At 42.3% G+C, this 25,265-nt stretch overlaps 1 protein-coding gene across 10 annotated transcripts in view; it reads left to right on the forward strand.

Annotated features, from left to right (window-relative positions):
• MTUS1 (microtubule associated scaffold protein 1) overlaps positions 1-25,265 on the forward strand; it is a 390,210-nt gene that overhangs the window by 206,148 nt on the left and 158,797 nt on the right. For all 10 annotated transcript variants that reach the window (XM_077477385.1, XM_077477386.1, XM_077477387.1 and 7 more), the window contains 2 exons: positions 3,140-3,238; positions 6,683-6,721. In XM_077477385.1, coding sequence (XP_077333511.1) covers positions 3,140-3,238; positions 6,683-6,721 — 138 coding nt within the window. The remainder of the gene's footprint in view (positions 1-3,139; positions 3,239-6,682; positions 6,722-25,265) is intronic.

The raw sequence follows: 25,265 nt of genomic DNA on the forward strand, positions 1-25,265 counted from the left end.
CTGACAGAGGATGGCGGCAGGGGCAGCAGAGAGACGATCGATTGCTCGTCATCTGCCGCCGACATTGCTGAACCCTGGGGCAGGTAAGTGTCAATTTATTAAAAGTCAGCAGCTGCAATATTTTGTAGCTGCTGGCTTTTAATATTTTTTTTAAAAGGTGCAGCTCTTCTTTAATGTCCCTTCAGAGTGCATGCGCTGGTGACGTCACCAGCAGCGTCACTTGTGTATCCTCTCCTGAACAGTGTAAGTTTAGGAGAGATTCACTGTACCTATAGGTAAGCCTTCTTATAGGTTTACCGTAGGTACAAGTTCAAAAGTGGAGTGTACTGCCACTTTAATGAATTGAATGCATTAAGGTCAAAAACCTTTTGCATTTAGAACCACTTTGTGCTTGTTCACACTATCCTGCCCAGCATGGACATTATCCTGCAGAGGAAAATGGAACATTATCCTCTGCAGGTGGTGTGAACCCAACTTAAAGTGATCATAGAATTAAATGATCATAATAAAGTGGTTGTAAAGGCAGAAGGTTTTTATCTTAATGCATTCTTTGCGTTAAGACGGAAAAAAAAGTTCTGTTTGCAGCAGCCTCCCCTAATGCTTATCTGAGCCCCATCTCGAGCCAGCCATGTTGCACGAGGGACTTGGCTGTCCGGGAATCTCCCTCATTGGCTGAGATGGCAGTGAAGCACCATTGGCTTCCACTGCTGTCAAAGCAAGTGAGTCAGAGAAAGGGGGCAGGATACGGCTCAATGTATGAATGGACATGGAGCTTGGCTCGGGTGCCCCCATAGCAAGCTGCATGCCAGGAGAGCTGAAGAGGGACCCCAGAAGAGGAGGATCTGGGCTGTTCTATGCAAAACCTCTGCACAGAGCAAGGAAGTATGAAGTGTTATTTTTTTTTTTTTTTTTTTTTATAACAGATTCCCCTATAAGGTTCTTGTGAAATCTTTGTATGAATCATAAACATAAAGGTATAAATATGCTCTTGTACTTGGGTGTTGCCAGTAATTGACAATTTTCTGCTTAAAACCAGAGAATGTTTCATCACAGGGCTAAGTGTGTAATTTCAGGTTGCCACACCTTTTTAAACTACTTTTTCAAAGTGTATGACAACAGTTTTCCTTAATGGAAAAGATGCTTTAAGTCTGACTCCATAAATTTTATACTACAGTAACATTGTCAACCCGTGAAGCCTAGTGAGCACTGCATATTTTTTTTTTTTTCGTTTAACCCAGTGGGCTTAATGAAAATCTGACAGTTCAGGTTGGAGCCGCTGTACTAACCATTCAATGTTAGTACAGCAATCTCCCTTGCTGTTCTATTGTGTTCTGACAGTGGGATGCTCCCCGCCAGTACTCTTTGGTCAGCACTAATTGGCGGAGAGCGCTGACAGGAAGCTGGTCGGCAGACCTTTTTTGGTCAAGCCCCTTCAACAGAGGCCAGCCAAACGGCAAGCTTCTGTCAGAAAAGCTGCAGTACACATGGGCAGAATGTCAGGCAGCTTCTATTGAACTGTCCAACATTTGACCCGTGTGTACTGGCTTTAGATTAACTAGATTTAGATTTGACAAAGCTAAACTCCAGCAGTTACAGAAACTTTTCTTTTCCTTTTGGGATAAAAGCTTTACATAAAAGTTGACCAATGCAAGCACCCCGGTCAGGGTTAAATGGCTTGTCTCAGCCTTCTTGCCACAACTGCCACTTTTGCTGGACCCCTTGGTCTTCTAAGTTTAGATTTAGTAAAAGAAGAAAACAAGCTGGCTTTTTATAAAAAAAATAAAAAATAAAATAAAAAAAAAGACCTATGGGCGTAATTTATTGAAACTGGAGCAAACAGAATTTTGAGTAGCACTGCAGAGTAGCCAATCAGCTTCTATCTTCAGGTTGTTCAACTTGAAAATGAATGATAGAAGCTGATTGGTTACCATGCACATCTGCACCAGTTCTGTCTGCTCCTGTCTTAGTAAATTCCGTGTGTGCAACTCGGGACTGATGTCTTCTCTTTCCATCCAAGATGGCTGGGTGAAGATGTCATTGGCCAGTCCAGAATACCGCATTATTGATGCAGAGGTGAGTATGCTTTCCAATTTATAAGAAGTTTAAAGATAACAGGCTTACTGGATAGATCACCAGGTAAAAGGGAATAAAAAGTCTAGGCAAAGATAACAAATGCAGCCACCAAATGCATGTACTTTGTAGAAGTAACTCCATCCCAGACTTTCTTTTGGATAGTAGGCATGGGTTAGATTCTTAGATTTTTACTGCAGTTTGTGTTGCCATTGGAGAGTATTTTCTCAACTTTGAGTGGTCACAATAACTGGAAGTGAGTACCAGGGGCAGTGACTGTAAGTATTTTTAAAATTAAAAAAACAAAAACTATACCGTTTCTAGGCCTTGCAGAGTTTTTATTGCAAACTTTTATCTTCTTGTGGAGATGTCTTAGTGTTCCCATATGGTCACTGGACAGGAAGCAGGGGGACATAAACCACTAACCGAAAGCAGACATTTTGGCTGGAGTAACACTTTAATGTCCAGACCAAACATCCACAAGCCCTTTTAATGTACCTGCACATATTCTCCACACTGCTTAGCTGGTCAGATGACATTGCTTTCCTAGCTTTGTATTTTCCTTTGTCACCTGCCTGCGTGTCTGCTAGGCAACTGAACAGCTGTTGGGTATATGCATATATTTCAATTGAAAGGTACTGCAACACTTTGCACTGTTACATGCCCACATTCTACACACCAAGGTGTTACAGTATATGTACATATATTAGTAGATAATCCTTTTACAAATATGAAAGAAATATTGGGTTTACTACCCATCACAGACCTGGACATTCATTGAAAACGCGTAAAAACAAACAGTAGATCCTGTTATCTAGGCACCTGAACATGTATGAAAATCTTGACTGCCGTAGCGTCTCCGTTGCTTAATGAGGATGCCCATCATCAAAACCAATAGTGCTTTTTTTCCGCTCATTTTTCATTGAAGGTGATCATCTTTTATATATTTCTTCATGTGCTTCATTTGAAGTGTTCAAAGCTTGTGTGTCAGGCTTAATTTAAAGCCCTACAATCTAATGCTGAATATTTAGCATGCTTCATATTGTAATCCATTATTTAACTTTTTTAGTTTCAGGTACAAAGAAAAGTCCTGTTTCAAACCAAGGTGTCTCAAAGTCTGGATCGGCGCTTTTATCAAAGCGGCCAGAAGGCAAGGCAGTGAATGGAGGTGAGAGAAGTAGGGTGGATGTATTCTTCTGTATACTGCATGAAAGAAGCATTAAACCTTTTAGATTTCCTCTCCCAATATAAAAACATGAATTCTCAGTTTAATTTTCAATACGTTTAACTTCTACTGCAGTATGCAGAATCATTTCTCCTTTTTTTAAACCATAGTTACATAGTTACATAGTTAGTAAGGTTGAATAAAGACATCAGTCCATCCAGTTCAACCTGAGTGTCTACAATTGTCCCTATCCCTTTACATTGCACACTCACATTGGTCCCTACCCTCAAGGAGCCCACAATCCAAGATCCCCAGTTGTATACTAGGGCCAATTTTAGACAGAAGCCAATTAACCTACCTGCATGTCTTTGGAGTTCTCGATTCTGTATCTGATGTAACAAATTATAATACATTTTTTTTGCAAAATTTGCACTTCTGCTAGTTAAGGCTGTGATAAATGATTTTAGTTATCGCTTTCTTGGGTACATGAGATTCTGCTGTAGAAGGCCTTCCATTCTGTTCACACTCATATAATTACTACTTAAGTGTAAGTAAGGTATTGCAGTTGAGCAGCATGTCCTGTTAAGAGACAGAACCCAAATGGGATTACTACGAGCTGATGTCCTTCCTCTGGGGCAACATTGTAGGTTATATTGGTTACACCATTAGTTCCTTCACTATTACCCACCCCCCCTGAACAGTTTTTTTTTTGCACTGGATTTGCTGCCAGAATGCCTCTAATCTCACTTGGGTCGTGTTAATTGGCATGGATTATATAATGACAATGGTCTATGGATTAAAAATATATATTCTAAAAGTAAAAAAATTGGGCTTAACTTCAAACATTTTTGTATATATAGATTTACATTAATAAAACGGGTCATATTGTATAGTGTAGTTGAGAGTGCAGTAATAAACAGGTAATGCTATTACTGCCAACGGTTCCCTCATTGCTCCTTCAACTAAAGGCCCACCAAGATTTGTAGTCCTTGCCTGTCTAAACTGTAGGGTTAGAATGCATAACACCTCATGGTCCCGATGAACGCACAGGTGTCCAGCGATGCACCGTGCGGAATGACAATAAGATGCGTGTGATGGCATGACAGCTGTCAGTAGCATCTTAAATATCCATGATACCACCGTAAGTGATGGGTCAAACTTGACCCGACATCCCTTCTGGTGAGGGCACCACCGAAAACGCATGTGCACACCAGAAATGATGCCCCAGCCACCAGTGCATAGGTGCGCTGTCTCACACGCCAGGCATGAAGTGCAAGGGATGTGGGGAGGGAAAAAGGAGTCCCTCCCCTCCGTCAGAGCGCCCAAATAACCTCACTCATAGACCAATGGCTGTGGGCAGTTTGGAAGGGAATTTTAATGGCTCAAAGAATCAGGCAAAATGGTTGGCCCTCACGCATGTTCACTTCATAAAATCTGACCCTCTTTGAAAAAAGTTTGGACACCCCTGGCCAAGGCTATAAGATTGCTAGACCCTGAAACTGAGCTGCAGCATGGTGGCAAAGACCATACAGTGGTTTAACAGGACAGGTTCCACTTAGAACAGGCCTCGCCATGATCGGCCAAAGAAGTTGACTACACACGCTCAGCATCATATTCAGAGGTTGTCTTTGGGCAATAGACATGAGTGCTGCCAGCATTGCTGCAGAGGTTGAAGGGGTGGGGGGTCAGGCTGTCAGTGCTCAGACCATACGCCACACACTGCATCAAATTGGTCTGCATGGCTGATGTCCCAAAAGGAAGCCTCTTCTAAAGATGATGCACAAGAGAGCCTGCAAACAGTTTACTGAAGACAAGCCGACTAAGGACATGGATTACTGGAACCATGTCTTGTGGTCTGACACCATCTGAACCAAATAAGATTATCTTGATGTCAAGCGCGTGGGACAGCAACCAGGTGAAGAGAGCGCACACAAGTGTGTTTTGTCCACAGTCAAGCATGGTGGTGGGAGTGTCATGGTCTGGGGCTGCATGAGTGCTGCCGGCACTCTGGAGCTACAGTTCATTGTGGGACCCATGAATGCCAACGTGTACTGTGACAAACTGTAGCAGAGCATGAACTCCTCACTTTGGAGCCTGGGCTGCAGGGCAGTATTTCAATATAACGACCCCAAACACTCCTCCAAGACAACCACTGCCTAGCTTAAGAAGCTCAGGGTAAATGTGATGGACTGGCCAAGCATGTCTCCAGACCTAAACCATATTAAGCATCTTTGGGGTATCCGCAAATGGAAAGTCGAGGGGTGCAAGGTCTCTAACATCCACCAGATCTGTAATGTCGTCATGGAGGAGTAGAAGAGGACTCCAGTGGCAACCTATGAACTCCATGCCCAAGGGTTAAGGGCTGGAAAATAATGGTGGCCATGCATAATATTGACACGTTGGGCCCAATTTACACATTTCCACTTAGGGTGTACAAATTTACACTGTTATACAAGCTGTACCCTCACTACTTTACGTTATAACAAAGTGTAATTTCTTCAGTGCTGGCACATCAAAAGTTATATTAAAATATTTACAAAAATTTGAGGGTTGTACTCAATTTTGTGAGATACTTTACGTGAATATGTATAATAAAAGTGTGTGTGTGTGTGTATGTATATATATATATATATATATATACATATATATATATATATATATATATATATATATATATATATATATATATATATATATATATATATATATATATATATGTGTGTGTATATATATATGTATATATATATATATATATATATAATCTATATCTATCTCTCTATCTCTCTCTATCTCTACTTTAGGGTACTTTCACACTGGAGCGGTGGGTCCGGTTTTAGCGGTTCTTTCCAGGTGCTAGCGGGGCTCTTTTAATAGCCCCTGTATTGCTGCGTTTTTTCGGAAATGCTGCCCAGTCATTCTAAGGGTAGGGGTGATGTAGGACACACCACCCTTAAAATGCTGCTTGCAGGAGGTTTTTTTTTTTATTTTATTTTTTTTTCCCGTCCCACAAACACCGCCCCAGTGTCAAAGCACTCTGGCTTTCACACTGAGGAGGCATGAGAGGCAGTTTTCAGGCACTTTACAGGTGCTATTTTTAGTGCTAAAACGCCTAAAAACTCTGAAAGTACCCTTATTGTATTTGTTATAGAATATTCATAAAATAAGTGTACGTACATATATGCACATGTAAATTCATGCTCATAAGCTCCTCCAAAAGCAACTTTGGGGCGATTTAAAAAAAAAAAATTCTAATGTCTCTAAATGCTCTTAAAATCTATCGTCACAATATACATGGCCACATAAACTATAACACTGAACTACATTTTAAAGACATAAAAGCGGCATTTGTTATTCCTATGTGCGAGGCTTTAGATTTTAAGTAGTACGTTTTTAATGTTGCAGAAGAAAATGTTTATATAGTGAACTAATCAATTGGTTGTATTACAGGTTCCTATGGGCTCCAGGGAATTAAAAATGCTGTATCAGGTTTGTTTTCTAATTTTTCTTCATTACCTAGGCTTTGTACCTAAACTTTTGTAAATCACTTTTAGAAGTATGCTCCTCAGGTTTGTGGCCAGTACTTTTTTTTTTTTTTTGTATAAATGGTTTATTTGCACAGGCTCTAGATGATTTATTGTGTTGCCTCTCTGTGGTAGCAATAACCATCCTTAGGTCTGTCCTACAAGATACTGAATATGTGACCGCATTAGAGGTTCCTGCTGACTTCCACACTGAAATAATGTAGGGTGATTCCTAAAGTAACTGACTTGATTATAAAGTGATGGTTACCCTTACATATACCCAGTGAAGGGACTTTCCTCAGGTGATGCAAAGAGATGAAACCAATCCTCCTACATAAGTTGTATCTGTTTATCTGCAGTCTTTTCGCGTCTACATCATTCAAAGTCCAGGATTTATAAGCTTGTCTGAGCTGTAAGAAAAAAGGGTCAGAGAGTTGAAGCTAGTCTGCTGAGCTCAGTAGAGTGTTCTTTGAGAGCTGATTGGAAGTATTTGAGGCTGCAGTAGCATGTGAAACGTTTTCACACATCGTGCAAAAAAAACACACTGTGCAGTACCTTTCGTTGTTAATGGCACCCCAAATTTGACGAGCAAGACACGTGGCTTTGCACGTGAAAAACCAAGCAGAAAGATGAACGGCTAGAAACTTGCAAAGCTCAAAAATTTTTGAGCTTCTATGCTATGTTGTAGAAATTAAAATGAACAGGATGCCCTATGTGTGAAAACATGCATAAGGGCAATATACTACATAGTGTGAAGTGAGGCTTCAGTTGGCTTTCTATCTGGTAGGCCTGACAAGGCAGTCAGTGGGCAACTTGAAGTCAGGCTGACAATGGTACAGCTAAATACGAGGCGATGACTTGGATTTGTCAGCCTCCAATGGGAAGTGCTTTTACTGGCAGGCTCTCCAGATAAGAAACTTGTAACACATTCAGTAAACATTTACTTAAGAAAACTGTACAGTGAAGCATGATGCTAAGCATACTGAAATATATGTTCCTCTAGTGTACAATGTTTTTTTGCCATTTGTACTACATTTTGTGTATCTTATACAGGGCACTATTTTTGCTACAGAACATGCATTGTGTTTAACCGGTTCCCGACCAGCGCACGACTATGTACGTCGACAGAATGGCACGGGCAGGCATATTGGCGTACAGGTACGTCCAATATTCAATGCCGCCCTGCCATCGGGAGCGCGCCGGCGGCGGCGCGCTCCAGTGCTGGTCGGGACCCCCCGCGGACTCTATCGCCGCGGGCGTCCCCGCGATCGTGTCACGGGACGGCTGAATGAAGGAAATGCCGTGTAAACAGCATTTCTCCATTCTGCCTAGCAACTAGTGACGCTGATCTCTGCTCCATGTGATTGGAGCAGAGATCAGTGTTCACTAAATGAAAGCCCAACCCCCCCACAGTTAGTAACACACCCCTAGGAACACTTAACCCCTACACTGCCACCCACTGGTTAACCCCTTCACTGCCAGTGTCATTTACACAGGAATCACTGCATTTATATAGCAGTGATTACTGTATAAATGACAATGGTCCCAAAAATGTCCGATGGGTCCCCCACAATGTTGCAGTCACAATAAAAATCGCTGATCGCCGCCATTACTAGTAAAAAAAAAAAAAAAAATAATAAAAAATTATTAATAACAATGCTATAAAACTATCCCTATATTGTAAACGCTATAACTTTTGCGCAAACCAATCAATAATCACTTATTGCAATTTTTTTACCAAAAATATGTAGAAGAATACGTATCGGCCTAAACTGAGGGAAAAACATTTTTTTTATATATTTTTGGGGGATATTTATTATAACAAAAAGTAAAAAAATAATGCGTTTTTTTTTTTCAAAATTGTCGCTCTATTTTTGTTTATAGCGCAAAAAATAAAAACCGCAGGGGTGATCAAATACCACCAAAAGAAAGCTCTATTTGTGGGAAAAAAAAGGACGTCAATTTTGTTTGGGAGCCACGTCGCACAACCGCGCAATTGTCAGTTAAAGCGACGCAGTGCCGAATCGCAAAAAGTGGTCTGGTCTTTGACCAGCAAAATGGTCCGGTCTGTAAGTGGTTAAAAAGGAAGTAAACCCTGATGGGTTTACTTCCTCTTTCATTCCCTGCAAAGGCAAAGCATAATGGACTACTATACGCTGTCATTCGGCGAAGCCGCGATTACATCACTCCCGTGCATGCGCATGGGAGCCGTCACGTGCGACATCTTTGTCATTGACGATGCCGCGCTCAGTGTTCGCCTGCACGCCGCTGTCTACGGCGCATGCGCTGTAGACAGCGGTGCCTGTCTTCGGGCAAATATCTACTAAACCGTATAGGTTTAGGAGATTTTTCTTGAACCTACAGGTAAGCCTTAGGGTCCTTTCACACGGGGCGGATCAGTTCTGATCCGCCCCGTGGATATCCGTTTGCTCAGCGGGGATCACTCCGCCGATCCCTGCTGAGCAGGGAGATGACAGCTCCGTCTCTGCACACTGCGCAGGGACGGACCTGTCACAGCGCCGCTCTCCTCTATGGGAGATCGGATGACGACGGACCGCAGTGCCCGTCGTCATCCGATCCGCAGACGGATGGAAAAATAGCTTTTTCCTCCGTTACACTTTTTCGGATCGGAGCGGGTCGGATGTCAGCGGACATGTCACCGCTGACATCCGATGCTCCATAGAGCTCTATGGAGCACCCGTTCAGGTCCGCCTGAAAAACTGACAGGCGGGCCTGAACGGGACATCAGTGTGAAAGAGGCCTTAATCTAGGCTTACCTGTAGGTCAGAGTGTGTTGTAAGTCAACCACTTTAAGCTTGTAAACTGGAGGTTTGGGTTACACCTAAATGGAACCTAAACAAGGAGCAGGAAGCTGATTTTTGAATGGGGGGGGATGCAGTTGGGAGGTGGTAGAGGTTTGCTTGCAACCATGATACATTCAAAGTAGGGGAGTAGTAGAGTTGATGTTTAAGATTGATGTACAATTTCCCCTAAACCTAACCTTTGTCCATAAGGCTGCTTTCATATTGATGTGGTGCGATTTGACTGCAGCGCAGCGTACCTGTGAGTTTGGTGTGGGTTAGCTGTGCTTTCCGTTTTAGGTCCTTTAGTTTTGGGATTCTTTCTGAAAGCGCACACAAAATGCTTGCATGCCGTATCTTTGGTGCACATTTGACAAGAACAACAAAATCGCAGGGCCTAATAGAACACTATGGCAAAGCACAACTAACCCGCACCAAACCTGCGGGTACACTGCATCACGTTTATCTGAAAGCAGCCTAAAAGTGTGTATTATTGAGCAATAGTTGACTTCTTAATCTGGGATTCTCATTTTATTGCCACTTAAATAATAAAGTGGACAGATGGTAAATCTGCAGTTTCTTATTAATCCAGCTGTATTTTTCAGTTATTTTTTTTTTTTTACATGCCTATATTCCTTGTGGGAAAATTAGATAGATTAGAATAGATATAGCATGACAATGAAAGCCGGTGTTTCATGTGATACGGGAACATTATAAATGTGTGATCTCAGCTCCTATCCTATTGCCAAATTTATAAGAATGCTGATCTGTTAGAATATGGGGGAAAACATTTTCACATGTAAATTACATCAGTCGCATTATTCATAAGTGAGGGTCCCTGACTCGTGTTGGGAAGATCTGCCTAAGCTTAAAACTTTATAGGTATGATGTGAATGAGCTTTGTACACTTAATAGAAAGTGGCTTAACTGTATCCTGATGGAATATAACCTTTGTTTTCAATGTTATTAGGTAAGGTAACTTTTAAGCAGCGCTCCAGCCAAATATAAGATAAAGAAATGAATAGCCCATTATCGCTTTTCCTGCCTTCGACATGTGGCTGGAGGGTTTTACACACTCCCATACTATGCTTGAAAATCTAAGAAATCGACTATTCCTTTTCGGAAGGAGGCAATCTGGCGGCTTTGCAGCCACCATATTGCTTCCACACACCCCTGTGTCTCTCCGCCTTCTCTCTCCCTGTGTGGGGGCACTGTGCTTGGCGACTATTCGAAAGCTCAAACGGCACGGGTGACGCCGACTGGAGGAGGGATATCCATGAACATCCCTTCACTGATCTCCCGTTTCAGTTACTGACCCAAAAGCGATGTGTAAACCGTTACTTCCAAGTGTTGGTGTTACTTTCCCTATTGTTGCTGGGGAAGAAGCTAATGGAATACAATTTGCTTGCCATTACAGTAAAACCTTGGTTTGAGAGCGTTTTGCATGACGAGCAAAATTTTTAAATAAATTTTGACTTGTATATCAAGTAGTGTCATGTCACAATTGAGTATAAAACAGAAGAGAGGCACCTCTAAGTGTAGCAATATGCTTACATTTAATGAAGGTACAACATTTAGAAACTCACATGGTTGATGATTTAAAACAGGCTTTAAGTATGCAGGCATCTGGAGGTCTACATAGACCATCCTCCGCACAGCCACTGATGTCGTCCATACCACAATGCGCTCCACGAGCAGTTCAAGCCTCACTTTTTAAGATCGCTCTACTGCAGGGTAGACTTCCCGGTCACGATTGCAGACAGCTTTACCCCAGGTGCTTGCATACTTGGATGTGCCTGTTTTAATCATCGACCATGTGAGTTTCTAAATGTTGTAGCTTTGTTAAATGTAACCATATTGCTACACTTAAAGGTGCCTCTCTTCTCTTTTTTATACTCTGTAGCTCCTTGTGGAGGCTGCCATTTGTGGATGGACATTTTATAGTTACACAACCTATCACATTGCTATAATCTTTTTATAAGGACTATAAACTGAAGGACTTATGGATAAATGGTTGTGGAACGAATCATTTTGAGTTTCCATTATTTCTTATGGGGAAATTTGCTTTGATATACAAGTGCTTTGAATTACAATCGTGCTTCCGGAACAAATGCCTGCAATCCAAGGCTTTACTGTAATTTCTTTGGTGGACAGGTTAGCCATTAGTGGTCTTTTAGACTCTGATGTCAAAGAGCCTCTTTTTCCAAGGAAAAAGAAGACTATGTGATAAGGGAAACAAAATGTAGTTAAAAAATTTAATCAAAACCCTAATACTAAAAATCTGCCACCCACCCCCACATGCATGCACAAAAGTAAATGCACATGTTGGGGTTCCTACGCATGAAAACCTCAATTTGCACTACATTTGCTACAAATTGTAGTGAACGCTGGAGTGAGAGCAATAATTCTAGGCCCATTATTCAAGGCCTGTAGAGAACATTTAAAATGTCACCTCCTTGAAAATACAGGGTACTGAAATATGTCACGGTTTCATGGAAGTAGCAATTTTAAGGCTGAACATGTTGGGTGTCTACGTGTCACAACCTAATCTTTTATGGATTGCTAAACATTGGGTAATACTGTGTATTGCATTAATGTGCGCAAAGATTAACTATTAAAAAAAAGTACTTACATTTTTCATTATATAAGCCATTGTGCTACTATCATGTGACATGACGTTTGGCTTATTTTCTAGGGTGTCTGCCTTTAAAAGCCCTTTCACACTGCCAGCGAGAGGGCGTCGGCTGTAGCGTAGTTTGAGGCACTTTTTGGCTGCTAGCAGGGTGCTTTTAACCTCCCCGCTAGCGGCCGAATAAAGGGTTAAATGCGCCGCACCTGAGGCATTTTACAACCCTCCTAAATTGCCTCAAGGAAGCTGCTTGCAGGACTTTTTTTATTTTTATTTTTTTTACGTTCTGCTAGCGCAGAGCCCCATTGTGAAAGTCCCCTCAACATTGTGGTGGTTCCCCTGAGGCACTCAGTGCCTGAACTCTAAGTATGCAGCTGAGAAGTGGGGAGGGTTGGTTAGATAAGTACAGTATGAAGGAGGGAAAAAAGCATAACTCGTTTTTTGAATTTCCTTAAATTTTTGGACTAGATTTAAAATCGATTTAATTAAAGCAGAACGTTCTGTAGAAAACTAAAATTTGCCGGAAGAAATGATTTAATTCAGAAGACACTGTCTTCTACAATAAAAGATGCTCAGCTAACAATTTATGATTGTACAACGAACTGCACATGGCAATGCCACTACTGTGCTGATCACAGTTCTCTTTGGTGGAAAGGCAGCTGTACTGGAGGGCCTAGGGTGCCAGGATCTCCCTGCTTCTGCATTGATCCTTCTGTGGATCTGCGCTTTCTGCACCTCTCCTGTTGCTGTTTGAAAATGAGTCATTTTAAGGTAACATTAGAAAAGACAGCCCTACCTCTACCAAGATGGCCATCAATCAGTGCAGAACAAGGTATGAGGACATATTAATGGGGAAAAGATAGGAAGGAAGAGATGGGCTTGAGGGTGATTGTATGCATTGTAAGTAGTTTACCATTTGCTTGCCTTTTTTGTACCTGGCATTTTTGCTCAGATCCTCTTTAACTTTAGAGGTTGGGTTTAAATGAGGGGAGGTTAACAATTAAGATGGTCGCCCAACCTGTGGCCCTCATGCTGTTGCAGGTCTAAAAGTACTGTCATGCGTGCAACTGTCAGCCTTGCAATGCCTCATGGGACTTGTAGGACTTGTAGCTCTGAAATAGCTGGAGAGCTAAAGGTTGAGCACCCATGCAGGGTTAGGGTTTAAGGCAATGAAATAATAAGGTTAGCAGCCTGGATGTTTTAGAGTACTTTTTTGTTTTGATTTTTAGCCCCAGATGGTTCCGTACAGATTTCTCAGTTCTGGAAATCAACATGCAGCATTGGGTCGATATAGAAATGTTTACATATGTATTCTTTTGTTTATCTGCCTCCAACATGGGATGTGTATATATATTTATTTATTTGGGCTTGGTGATTCTCCCCCCCCCCCCCCACAAAATCTGCGTTTTTTGTTTTTTTATTTAAAAAAAAAAAAACATTTACGATTCTAATCGATTTTAACTGCTAGGAACTGTTAACATAAATCACAGCTGCAGGCAGGATTATTAAGGCGAGGCCACGGCTTCGGCCTAGTCTGTGACGACTGGGATCGTGGGTGGCTGACAGTTCAACTTCTCCCCTGCACACGGTCACACACCGGAGAGGCTAGAGGGACACAGGAGGGTCGTGTGTGAGGGCAATAATAGTAGAATTGCGCCGGTGGGAAGCTCAGAGCCTCAGACACAGTGCACATGTCTGCTCCCAGTGTCAAGTGCCATTCTGGACATGCCCCCTGCTACATAAACTCTGAAGGGGAAAAAAAAAATCTAAAAACTCAATTTTCTTCATATCGGAATCGATTTGAACTCGCAACTCAATTCAAGATGAAAATCGATTTTATTTTATTTATTTTTTTCCCCAGCCCTAATATACACACATATATAATATATGTATGCATGTTTTTTTTTTTTGTTTTTTTTTTTCTCATATAATGCCAGCAAGTAGACGGCTGGAACATTAACAGCATTGTTTGACCCTGAGACATTACACTACACTGACTTCCTGTTGGAAGTTTATAATCTTGATGCTTGGAATGATTGTTTAATTTTCTTATAGAATGGTAACCTATGCTTTGTGCAGGTTTCGATCGTGCATAGAAAGCAGGCGTTCAATAAGTGCAATGAATTATGCTGTCTAAAAGCAGTATTCCTGCCCCTTAGGGTAGTTTTCATGATTACATCTTCTGTGAACAAATGGATCTGTCGTCCTTTTTTGTATTATTGAGCACCGAAGAAATAAATCACACGACTAGGGAAGGTTAGGGAAGAAAACTACCAACGTTAAAAAGGATTTTTAATTGCTAAAGATGTTTACTTTTGTTTTAGAATGATTAAAGTGGTATATGCAGTGTACATTAAATGTCAAATTGGAAATACGTAGGTTGTGTAAACATCTTCTGTTTTTACATGTTGGAGGGAATACCATCTAAGGATGAAACAAATGGGAGGACAGACTAGAAGTAGCGCTAAAAGCCAATGGACTGGTGAACAGTTATAAACCGTGTCTAGTAGGGATGCACCGAATGGGTTTTTTGGTGCCGAAACAGATACCGAAAATGAAAAATACACTAGGCCCGAAACCGATACCGAAACAGCACCGATACCGAAATTTACTGTTTTTAAAAAATATTTTTATACAGGAGATGATCAGAGACTGGGGACATGGTACAGGAGGTGGTCAGAGACTGGGGCATGGTACAGGAGGTGGTCAGAGACTGGGGACATGGTACAGGAGGTGGTCTGAGACTGGGGACATGGTACAGGAGGTGGTCAGAGACTGGGGACATGGTACAGGAGGTGGTCTGAGACTGGGGACATGGTACAGGAGGTGGTCTGAGACTGGAGACATGGTACAGGAGGTGGTCTGAGACTGGAGACATGGTACAGGAGGTGGTCTGAGACTGGCGGCGTGGTACAGGAGGTGGTCTGAGACTGGCGGCGTGGTACAGGAGGTGGTCAGACTGGCGGCGTGGTACAGGAGGTGGTCAGAGACTGGCGGCATGGTACAGGAGGCCTCCGCAGTCTGGTTCAATAGAGCGCCGGGAACACGACGGCTTTAATTTCAATAGCTGTGTGTTCCCCTGATGCGTGCCGTCGCATACAGCCCCTCCTCCTTGTCCGGGGAACTGTGGTAGACAGATCACCCGGGACGGGTAATCTGTTTATCACAGTTCCCCGGACAAGGGGGGGGGGGGCTGTATGCGATGGGGGAACACACAGCTATTGAAATTAAAGCTGTGATGTTCCCGGCGCTCTATTGACTAGACGGTGGAGGCGGCTCTCCTGCGTTATAGATCTCCCATGATTGACGGCACCAGGGGCAGGGGCGGTGCTCCGCCCCCACCCAGGCCCTGTGCCATTTTCAGCTCAATTATCAGGCGTTTTTTCCTTTCGGCAAATTGCCGAAAAGGTCATTTTCGGACGATATGTTTCAGCGGCCGAAATTTCAGTGCATCCCTAGTGTCTAGTTTAAAGTCTAGTACACAAGATCAGATGTAAAATACCACTTTTGAAGCAATCGTACGATAGTCTGATCATTAGTACACAGCTTTCAAAAGCCAATCGCAACCGTTAATCAAAAAAGGGGACAAACATGAAAATGTTCCTCTTAAGATTTTCATTTAGTCAGTCCAGTTTTCATCCGAGAGAAATCGGAAGAACAAGACCCACACATACTTGGAAATAAAAGAATACATTACAACACATTACATGACGTCTGAAGTATTATGCCCTACGAGAATTTTCGTAAGTTGCGTAACGTCTCGATATGTAACTAGCATGCAAAAAAATTGACAATTATTCATCTGATATTCTCATTGTGTGTACAAGGCTTAGATCTATCGTTTTTGGTGCTCCTGTTCAGCTCCTGACTTTAATACAATTCTTTACAGTTTCATTAAATCTAATTTGCAGAAAGAAAATGGAACTTCAGCTTTATCTTGTAGAAATTCAGCCTTATCTGGTTGAAAGTTCTGTTTTCATGCAGTGCATTTATTTTCAGCACCCAAAACACGCATGTGCAGCTATGTACCTCCTTTTATAATCCATTCAGGGTGCCAATAACCAATACCCGTGCGTAGTTCACCATTTCCTTGCCTTTTTTTGAGCGCACCAGCTCTGTTCAGATTGTCTTTAACCCTTTCATGACTAAGCCTATTTTTGACATTTGGTGTTTACAAGCTAAAATCCATATTTTTTGCTAGAAAATTACTTAGAACCCCCAAACATTATATATATATATATATATATATATATATATATATATATATATATATATATATATATTTTAGCAGAGACTCTAGAGAATAAAACGGCGATTGTTGCAATATTTTGTGCCACGCGGTATTTGCGCAGCGATATTTTAAACGCAACTTTTTGGGGAAAGGGACACTTTCATGAATTTTAAAAAAACTAAACAATAAAATTAGCCCAATTTTTTTGCATAATGTGAAAGATAATGTTACACCGAGTAAATGGATACCAAACATGTCACACTTTATAATTGCACGCACTCATGGAATGACGACAAACTATGGTACCTAAAAATCTCAATAGGCGACGCTTTAAAATGTTTTTCCGGTTACCAGGTTAGAGTTACAGAGGAGGTCTAGTGCTAGAATTATTGCTCTCGCTCTGACGATCGCGGCGATACCTCACATGTGTGAATTGAACACCGTTTACATATGCAGGCACGACTTCCGTATGCGTTTTTTGCTGCGCGAGCTCGCAGTGACTGGGGCGCTTTAAAAAACAATTTCTTTATTAATTTTTAAACTAATAAATTGTTTTAAATTTTTTTTTACATTTGATCACTTTTATTGCTGTCACAAGGAATGGAAACATCCCTTGTGACAGTAATAGGTGGTGACAGGTACTCTTTATGGAGGGATCAGGGGGTCTAAAAGACCCCCCACCCCTCCTTTACACTTCAAAGTATTCAGAACGCCTAAAACAGTGATTCTGAATACTGTATATTTTTTAAAATCCGGTGCCATTGGCAGCCGAGTAAACAGGAAGTGACGTCATGACGTCGCTTCCGTGTTTACAATTAGGAGACTGGAATGACTCCACTTACGGAGTCATTCCAGTCCCTCCCTAACCGCTGAAAGCGGCGGGTGTGAAATCGGTGCTCCCGATCGAGCGGGAGCACTGGTAAGAGAGGCGGCAGGAGGCGGGGACGTCCCCTCCCGCTCCTCCGGCATAACAGCCGAGCGGCTTTTAGCCGCATCGGTTGTTATGGCTGGAAAGCCAATCGCCCGCTCTAAAAAACGGTACCGGGATGATGCCTGCAGGTGCGGGCATCATCCCGGTATACCCCCCAGAAGCCGAGTACGCAAATCTGCGTACGCTCGGCGGGAAGGGGTTAAGATTGAGGGTTGGTGATAAGATTACACGGTCTATTGTGAGTTGAGTACGAAGGTCATGAAATATTTAAGGTTGGCAGTGGACATTTTAGCGCGTGCCACTTTTATAAAAACTTTATCTCCATGCAGTTTGAGTTCTGAAAACCAACCTTAAGCATTGGGTGGATGTAGAAAACAGTTTTTTTTACATATGTATCTTTTTTTTTTTTTTTTTTTTTTTTAATCTGCTACATATGGTAACTATACACGCACAGGCCACTTTATTAGGTACACCTTGCTAGTACCGGGTTAGACTCCTTTTTGCCTAAAGAACTGCCTTCATTTTTTCGTGTAATAGATTCATGAAGGTGTTGGAGAATTTCCTCAAAGATTTTGGTCCATATTGGCATGATAGTTAAGCAGTTTAACAAAAAAGTGTGAATTACGTGTATGATCACAGGGTGATACTGTGGATACACAAGTAAGTGTGCCAACGTCCCGTTATTGTTTGGAAGAAGTTAGAGTAGAAACATAAACTATGTAGGCAGACTTTATATATTGGGTAAAAAAATGAATTTTTTTTAAAAGGGTAAAGTTAATACCATTGTATAAAACACATTAAAAAACATATACAGCAATTGAGTGACCTCAAGGACTCTCATAACACCTCTAATACATCTAATATACAATATATATTTATATTAGATGTATTAGAGTCCTTGAGGTCACTTAATTACTGTATGTTTTTTAATGTGTTTGTATACAATGGTGTTAACTTTATCCTATTAAAAACGTTCAATTTTTTTACCTTATAAATGTGCGTGCCCCTAAAGTCCATGTTTCTACTCTAATTTCTTCCAGATTTATGCAGTTGCTGCAGATTTGTCGGCTGCACATCCTTGATGTGAATTTCCCATTTCACCACGTCCCAAAGGTGCTCTATTGGATTGAGATCTGGTGACTGTGAAGGCCATTGTAGTACAGTAAATTCATTGTCATGTTCAAGAAACCAGTGGTGAGATGATTTGAGCTTTGTGACATGGTGCATTATCCTGCTGGAAGGAGCCATCAGAAGATGGATACACTGTAGTCATAAAGGGATGGACATGGTCAGCAGCAATACTCTGGTAGGCCGTGGCATTTAATCGATGCTCAGTTGGTAATAAGGGGCCCAAAGTGTGCCAAGAAAATATCCCCCACACCATTACACCACCACCAGCCTCAACAGTTGATATAAGGCAGGATGGATCCATGCTTTTATGTTTATGCCAAAGTCTGACCCTACCATCTGAATGTCGCAGCTGAGATTGACTCATCAGACCAGGCAACTTTTTTTCCAATCTCATATTGTCCAATTTTGGTGAGCCTGTGCAAATTATGGCTTCAGTTTCCTGTTCTTAGCTGACAGGAGTGGCACCCAGTGTGGTCATCTGCTGCTGTAGCCCATCTGCTTCAAGGCTTGATGTGTTGTGTGTTCAGAGATGGTATTCTGCATACATTGGTTGTAACAATTGGTTATTTGAGTTACTGTTTCCTTTCTATCATCTCGAGCCAGTCTGCCCATTTTCTTGTGACCGCAGACATCAACAAGGCATTTTCATCCACACAACTGCCGCTCACTGTATATTGTCTCTTTTTCGGACTAGTCTCTGTACACCCTAGAGATGGTTGTGCATGAAAATCCCAGTAGATCAGCAGTTTTTGAAATACTCAGACCAACCCGTCTGCCACAAACAACCATTCCACATTCAAAGTTGCTTCAATCCCCTTTCTTCCCCATTGTGATGCTTGGTTTGAACTTTAACAAGTCGTCTTCACCACGTCTAAATGCATTGCGTTGTTGCCATGTGATTGGCTGATTAGCAATTTGTGTTACAAAGCAATTGAACAGGTGTACCTAATAAAGTGGCCTGTGAGTGTATATGGTAATATTTCGTTCTCATCATAGAACAGCAACAGAATGTAGACTGTTGTAGCTTTCGTACATGTTGTAATGGTTGTGTTCTCTTCTATACACATGTAAATATCCTCTATTTGTTGTTAAGCAGATGCTACATAGTTGCCGATAGATCTAAAGGTCTTTGTACAATCATATTTTAACTTGCATTGTTAGCTTATTCGGTAATCTGACCATACATGGATCAATATTTGTCTGGTTCAGCAGAGACCAGCTGAATTTCCATCCATGTATGGGCTACTTGGTTGTGTACAACTGGCCTGTCGGGCTTTTTCCAAATCATTAGTGCTGCCGGCTATTGCATGCAACACCTAATTCCCACCTGCACAACACAATAGTGCTGCATTTGGGATTCCTCCAACAGTCATTTCCACCCATGGTGGAAGGAAGATTGCATATTCATTGACCTACCTTACCCTAGTTCCTGCAACACTTGAGGCAGATTTCAGAGAATTTCCCCTAGTCTTGACTATTTTGATGGCTAAAATGACTTGATGAATAGCTCAGTTCAGCCTACCTCCAAAAGTTTTCTTAAAATTCTGAAAAAATACAACTATTGCTTGTAGGTTGCCTTTGGTCTATTTTTGTGATTTTTAAAGCTGATTGATGGCTGAAATTGCTTAAAACTACTTAATATACAATATGGATAGGATAACATTTAATTCTAACTTACCGTATTTATCAGCGTATAACACACACCCCAAGTTTAGAAGGGAATTTAAAAGAAAAAAACTTTTAGGAGGAAAGGTTAAGGGAAAAACGTACATTTAAATGCCCATCTTTGCAGCCTTGTCAGTGTCTTTTCCATTTTAAAAATGGCACCGCCGAGATACAGAGCGGATGTCCTGTGTATCTCAGCGGCTTTTGGCTATTTTCAGGCCTTCTCACCTATTTTCGGCAGCCGAGCATGGCCGAAAATAGCCGAGAGCGGCAGAGAAGGTTAGGAACGGCGGGTGATCGGCGTATAACACCCCCCCCCCCCCCCATTTTCCCCTGATTTTAAGGGGGAAAAAGTGAGTGTTATACACTGATAAATACCATAACTTAAATTACTGAACCTAACCATACCTTTACACAGAATTGCTGTATTAAAGTGGTTGCAAACCCTTACAAACCACTTTGACCTACAGGTAAGCCTAGATTAAGGCTTACCTGTAGGTCCAAGAAATATCTCCTAAACCTATACGGTTTAGGAGATATTTACCTGAAGACAGCCACAGCTGTCTATGATGCATGCGCCGTAGACAGCGGCGCAGAGGCGCACTGGGTAAGCCGCAGATCGCGGTGATATGCCGTGAGTGTCTGCTCCCATGTGAATGCGCGCGAGTGATGTCATCACTGCTCCAGCGAATCACAGCACCGGAGCAGCGAGACCCACCAAGAAGGTGGACGCCCGGAACTACAGGGGACAGCGGTGACTTCGCTGGCTCCTTTGTCAGGTAAGTGACACATAATGGACTACTATGCGATGCATAGTAGTCCATTATGCTTTACCTTTGCAGGGAATGAAAGAGGAAGTAAACCCATTACGGTTTACTTCCTCTTTAAAGCTAAAGTCTTGGCAGAAATAAAGGATATAATCAAGCCCAGCAATCACAAATGTATTTTTGTTTGCAAGCATTGTAAGTACCTGAATTTGACCGGATATGAATCTCTTGCAGTCCCTGTATGGCAGTATTTGAGGATAATGCCACGTACACACGATCAGAATTTTGGTCTGAAAAAGCTGATGGTTTTCCTGATGGAATTTTGATGGGATTTCGCTCAAGCTGTCTTGCATACACACGGTTACATGAAATTCCGACAGTCAAGAATGTGGTGACGTACAACATGTATGACATTACTAGAAAAAGGAACTCCAATAGCTTCCGTCTTGTAGTTGAATCTGAGTATGCGTGAGTTTTTGTGCATTGGAATTGCATACACACGGATATTAACTTTTTCCGACTGAAAAATTGAGAACATGCTCTCAATATTTTGCTGGCCGAAATTCGGCCTGCAAAAGTCCGATGGAGCATACACAAGATCGCATGTTCCAACCAAAAGCTTTCATCAGTCTTTTGCTGGCCAAATTTTACGATCGTGTGTATGCAGCATTAGAGGAGGAAGAGCAATTCATCACAAGTACAATCTGTCCATGTTCTGATGAGTGCAGAGATGAGCTCATCGCTGTACGGTTTCACTGACCAGCCACAGGAAGTTTGGGATGACCTGGGCTCAGAGGAAGTGTGTTGAATGATGGCCATCAGATGGAGGACATTTAGTGGCAAAAAAACCACTGCAGAGAAAATCTCTGGATTGAACAATAAAGCCCAACTTCAGCTTTGCTATCACTTTAGTTTGGCCCAACCAATATCCTTTACTAATGGCTGTGGCCATTGTTACTGCTGTATAAACTGTATGTAGTGTTGGCAGCGGTACAGGGACTGAGTCTGACTTACTCTGGCATTCACAGGAAGCACCATATTTAATCAATGAATAAAATTCTTCCTCTGGCTGAGGTGGCGAAGCGGACTGATATCCCGGTCTCCAACTCGGCCAAGCCCAAATGATTTAAAGTGATGGCAAAACTGGAGCTGGTGCTGTAATAATGCAGCAAAAATGGTTTCTCTTTTGTTGAGTCATTCATTTTTGTATTGCTTTTTTGGCAGGATTTCTATTATTATTATTATACACGATTTATATAGAGCTAACAGTTTATGCAGCGCTTTAACTCCTTACACCTTTATTGGTGGCAAAACCTCACACGTTGAGATGAACTTGGGGGCCAAATTAAAGCAGCAATATGGAATTTTTTGATGGGTTGTACCCGCTTGGCTTCATATGTTGAAGCTGGCACATCTCAATAGAAATGAATGAAAGTAAAGTGGGGGGAGCTGGGACAAGAGGCCAGCCATGTGACCTCTTAAGTGTTACTCCACCATTTGCTATATGTGCCTGCTGTACCATGTACTTGTATAAAAAACAAAAAAAGGTTCTATTTCTACCGGTGCGTGATATCCCTGGTATTCCTGTCAGTCCTTTTGCTTAGTGTGGTCAGTTTTTAATAGGAAAGCAGGAGTACAGACGGTAGTTGTGCTGGGAACTTGGCCTGCTCTCCAATGATCAGACTTGTCCTGATGTCCAAAGTTGCATGGCAAGTCGCACAAGTGTGAACGGAGCTGTAGATGTCAGATCCTCTGCAGTCACTAAAGTTCTAGCTTCTTGCATGGTTCTGCCAAGTCTGTATCTAGGACAATGACACACAAAGTCGTGTTTTTTTTCTAGTTTAAAAATAACAAACCTGTTTTACTTTCCTGCCCTGCTTCATGGTTTTGCACAAAACAGCCCAGATCCTCCTCTTCTGCGCTTCTGGCCCCTCCCTCCTGTTGAGTGCCCCCCACAGAAAGCGCCTTGCTATGGGGGCACCCGAACCCCAGCTCCCTGTATCCATTCAGACATGGAGCTCTGTCCCTGCCCCTTTTCTCTCCTCATTGGCTGACTGACCTTGACAGCAGCAGAAGCTAATAGTGCATCGTTGTTGTCTCAGCCAATGAGGGAAGTCCTGAGCAACTGAGACACTCCTGCAACATTGCTGGATCTGGAATGATCTCATTGAATGCATTAATATAAACCTTCTGCCTGTACAATCACTTAAACCATGAGTAAGAGCCCTTTCACACTGGGACTTTTTTTTTTTTTTTTTTCAGGCGCTTTTGAGCTAAAAATAGTGCCTTTAAATCGTCTGAAAAATGCTTGCCCTGTATCCCCAGCGTGCAAGCCCAAGGGCTTTCACACTTAAGCGGTGCGCTTGCAGGACGTTAGAAAAAGTCCTGCAAGCAGCATCTTTGGGGCGGTGGAGGAGCGGTGTATACACCTCTCCTCCCCATTGAAATGAATGGGCAGCGCTGCCAAAGCGCTTCATCAGCAGCGCTTTTTGGGCACTATTAGCCCTTCGACCGCTAGCGGCCGAAAATATGGTAAAGCACTGCTAAAACCTAGTGGTGCTTTACCGATAACGCAGCCAGTTGTCGGTGTTAAAGGGGTCTTAAAGAGGAAGTAAACCCTGATGGGTTTACTTCTTTCATTCCCTGCAAATGTAAAGCATAATGGACTACTATGCATCGCACTGCTGTCCCCTGTAGTCCGGTGCATCTATCTTCTCGGTGGGGTCTCGCCGCTCCGCCGCTGTCATTCGGCGAAGCCACGATGACGTCACTCCCGCGCATGCACACGGGAGCAGACACACACGGTATCTCCGTCGTTGAAGATGCCGCGCTCAGTGCGCCTGCGCGCCGCTGTCTACTGCACATGCGCCGTAGACAGCGGTGCCTGTCTAAGGGGAAATATCTCCTAAACCGTGTAGGTTCAGGAGATATTTCTTGGACCTACAGGTAAGCCTTAATCTAGGTTTACCTGTAGGTCAAAGTGTGTTGTAAGGGTTTACAACCACTTTAAACCCACACACCACTTGAAGAAAAACCTGCTGCTCCCAAGTTCTCTTGGTCTTTTGGCTTAATCTCGTCAGCCAAGAGAATTTTGTTTGTTTTAAAGTGGTTCTAAAGCCTCAAGGTTTTTCACCCTAATGCATTCTATGCATTAGGGTGAAAAACCTGTGCTGCAGCTCCCCCCAGAGCCTCCCTTTTTCTTACCGGAGTCCATCCGTTCCAACGATGCGCACAAGCCCATCTATTCCAGCCTCTGGCACCATCCTCACTGGATAGATTGATAGCAGCAGGAGCCATTGGCTCCTGCTGCTGCCAATCAAATCCAGTAACTGGGACGAGGCCCGAATGCTTCCAGGGAAACTGGCTCTCCGTGGGGGCACACAATGAAGGGGAGGAGACAGGAGCTTCCCCGGTGGAACCCCAGAAGAAGAGAATCAGGGCTGCTCTGTGCAAAATCCTTGTACAGAGCAAGTAAGTATAACGTTAGTTTTTTTTTTTTTTTTTTTTTTTTTTTCCAACAAACCTTTACAATCAATTTTAAGGTCATAAAACAATGGGGAGAGCATGCCATTTCATTGAGGCACTGTCTGAAATCCATGCTTTTAATCTAACTTTTTTTTTATTTGGTCCCTTTTTAATTGTCAAATTAACCTTGAGGAATGATCGACAAAATCCTAAACCTAAAACTGACATTGACGCAAAAGAAAGCCTTGCTGTTGGCACGCACCCTGTAGTGCCACATGAACAGTGCTAGCTTGCACCCTCTAGAATCCCCATCTACTGACTGACCCAATATATTTTTGCATAGTTGTGCACTCTGCCCATCTATCAGCATATTGTGCTGGCAATGGTTTAAGACTTCATGAGCATAGAATAGGGTTATGGAGTGTGCATGCGTCACCTGTATCCTAGTAGTTAGATTTTAGAGGTCTCCAGCCTGTGGGGGGGGGGGGGGGGGCACTGTATAAAATGAAATCTGGAACATTTGGATGTTGGTAAACCACCTCACAGGCTTACTTTAATATGTCATGCCTTTGGCTAATCCAGAATCAGAGCGTGACCACATTCAGTGTGTGTTTTTTTTTTTTCTAAGTAACTGAACTGCAAAAGAGAAGTAACGTACTACTAGTATATCATCCATGAATGATTTGCAGCATTCACAGGAAATCTTTTTGCTTCTTTCTTTTACTTTTCTTCAATGAATTTGTTTGAAATGTCCACAAGATAAGTGTTATGTTAGTGTTTGCCCCGGCAATTTCTTTGCTTTTCATTTGAATCTCCTATTTTGTTTGAGTCCCAATTGTGTTTTTGTAGTTTGTATCATTTAAAATGCTAAATGTACCTTGAAAAATTG

The sequence above is a fragment of the Lithobates pipiens genome, unplaced genomic scaffold (assembly GCF_037356315.1).
Source record: "Lithobates pipiens isolate NorthernLeopardFrog02 unplaced genomic scaffold, aLitPip1_a1.2 Scaffold_13, whole genome shotgun sequence".
Taxonomy (NCBI): Eukaryota; Metazoa; Chordata; class Amphibia; order Anura; family Ranidae; genus Lithobates; species Lithobates pipiens.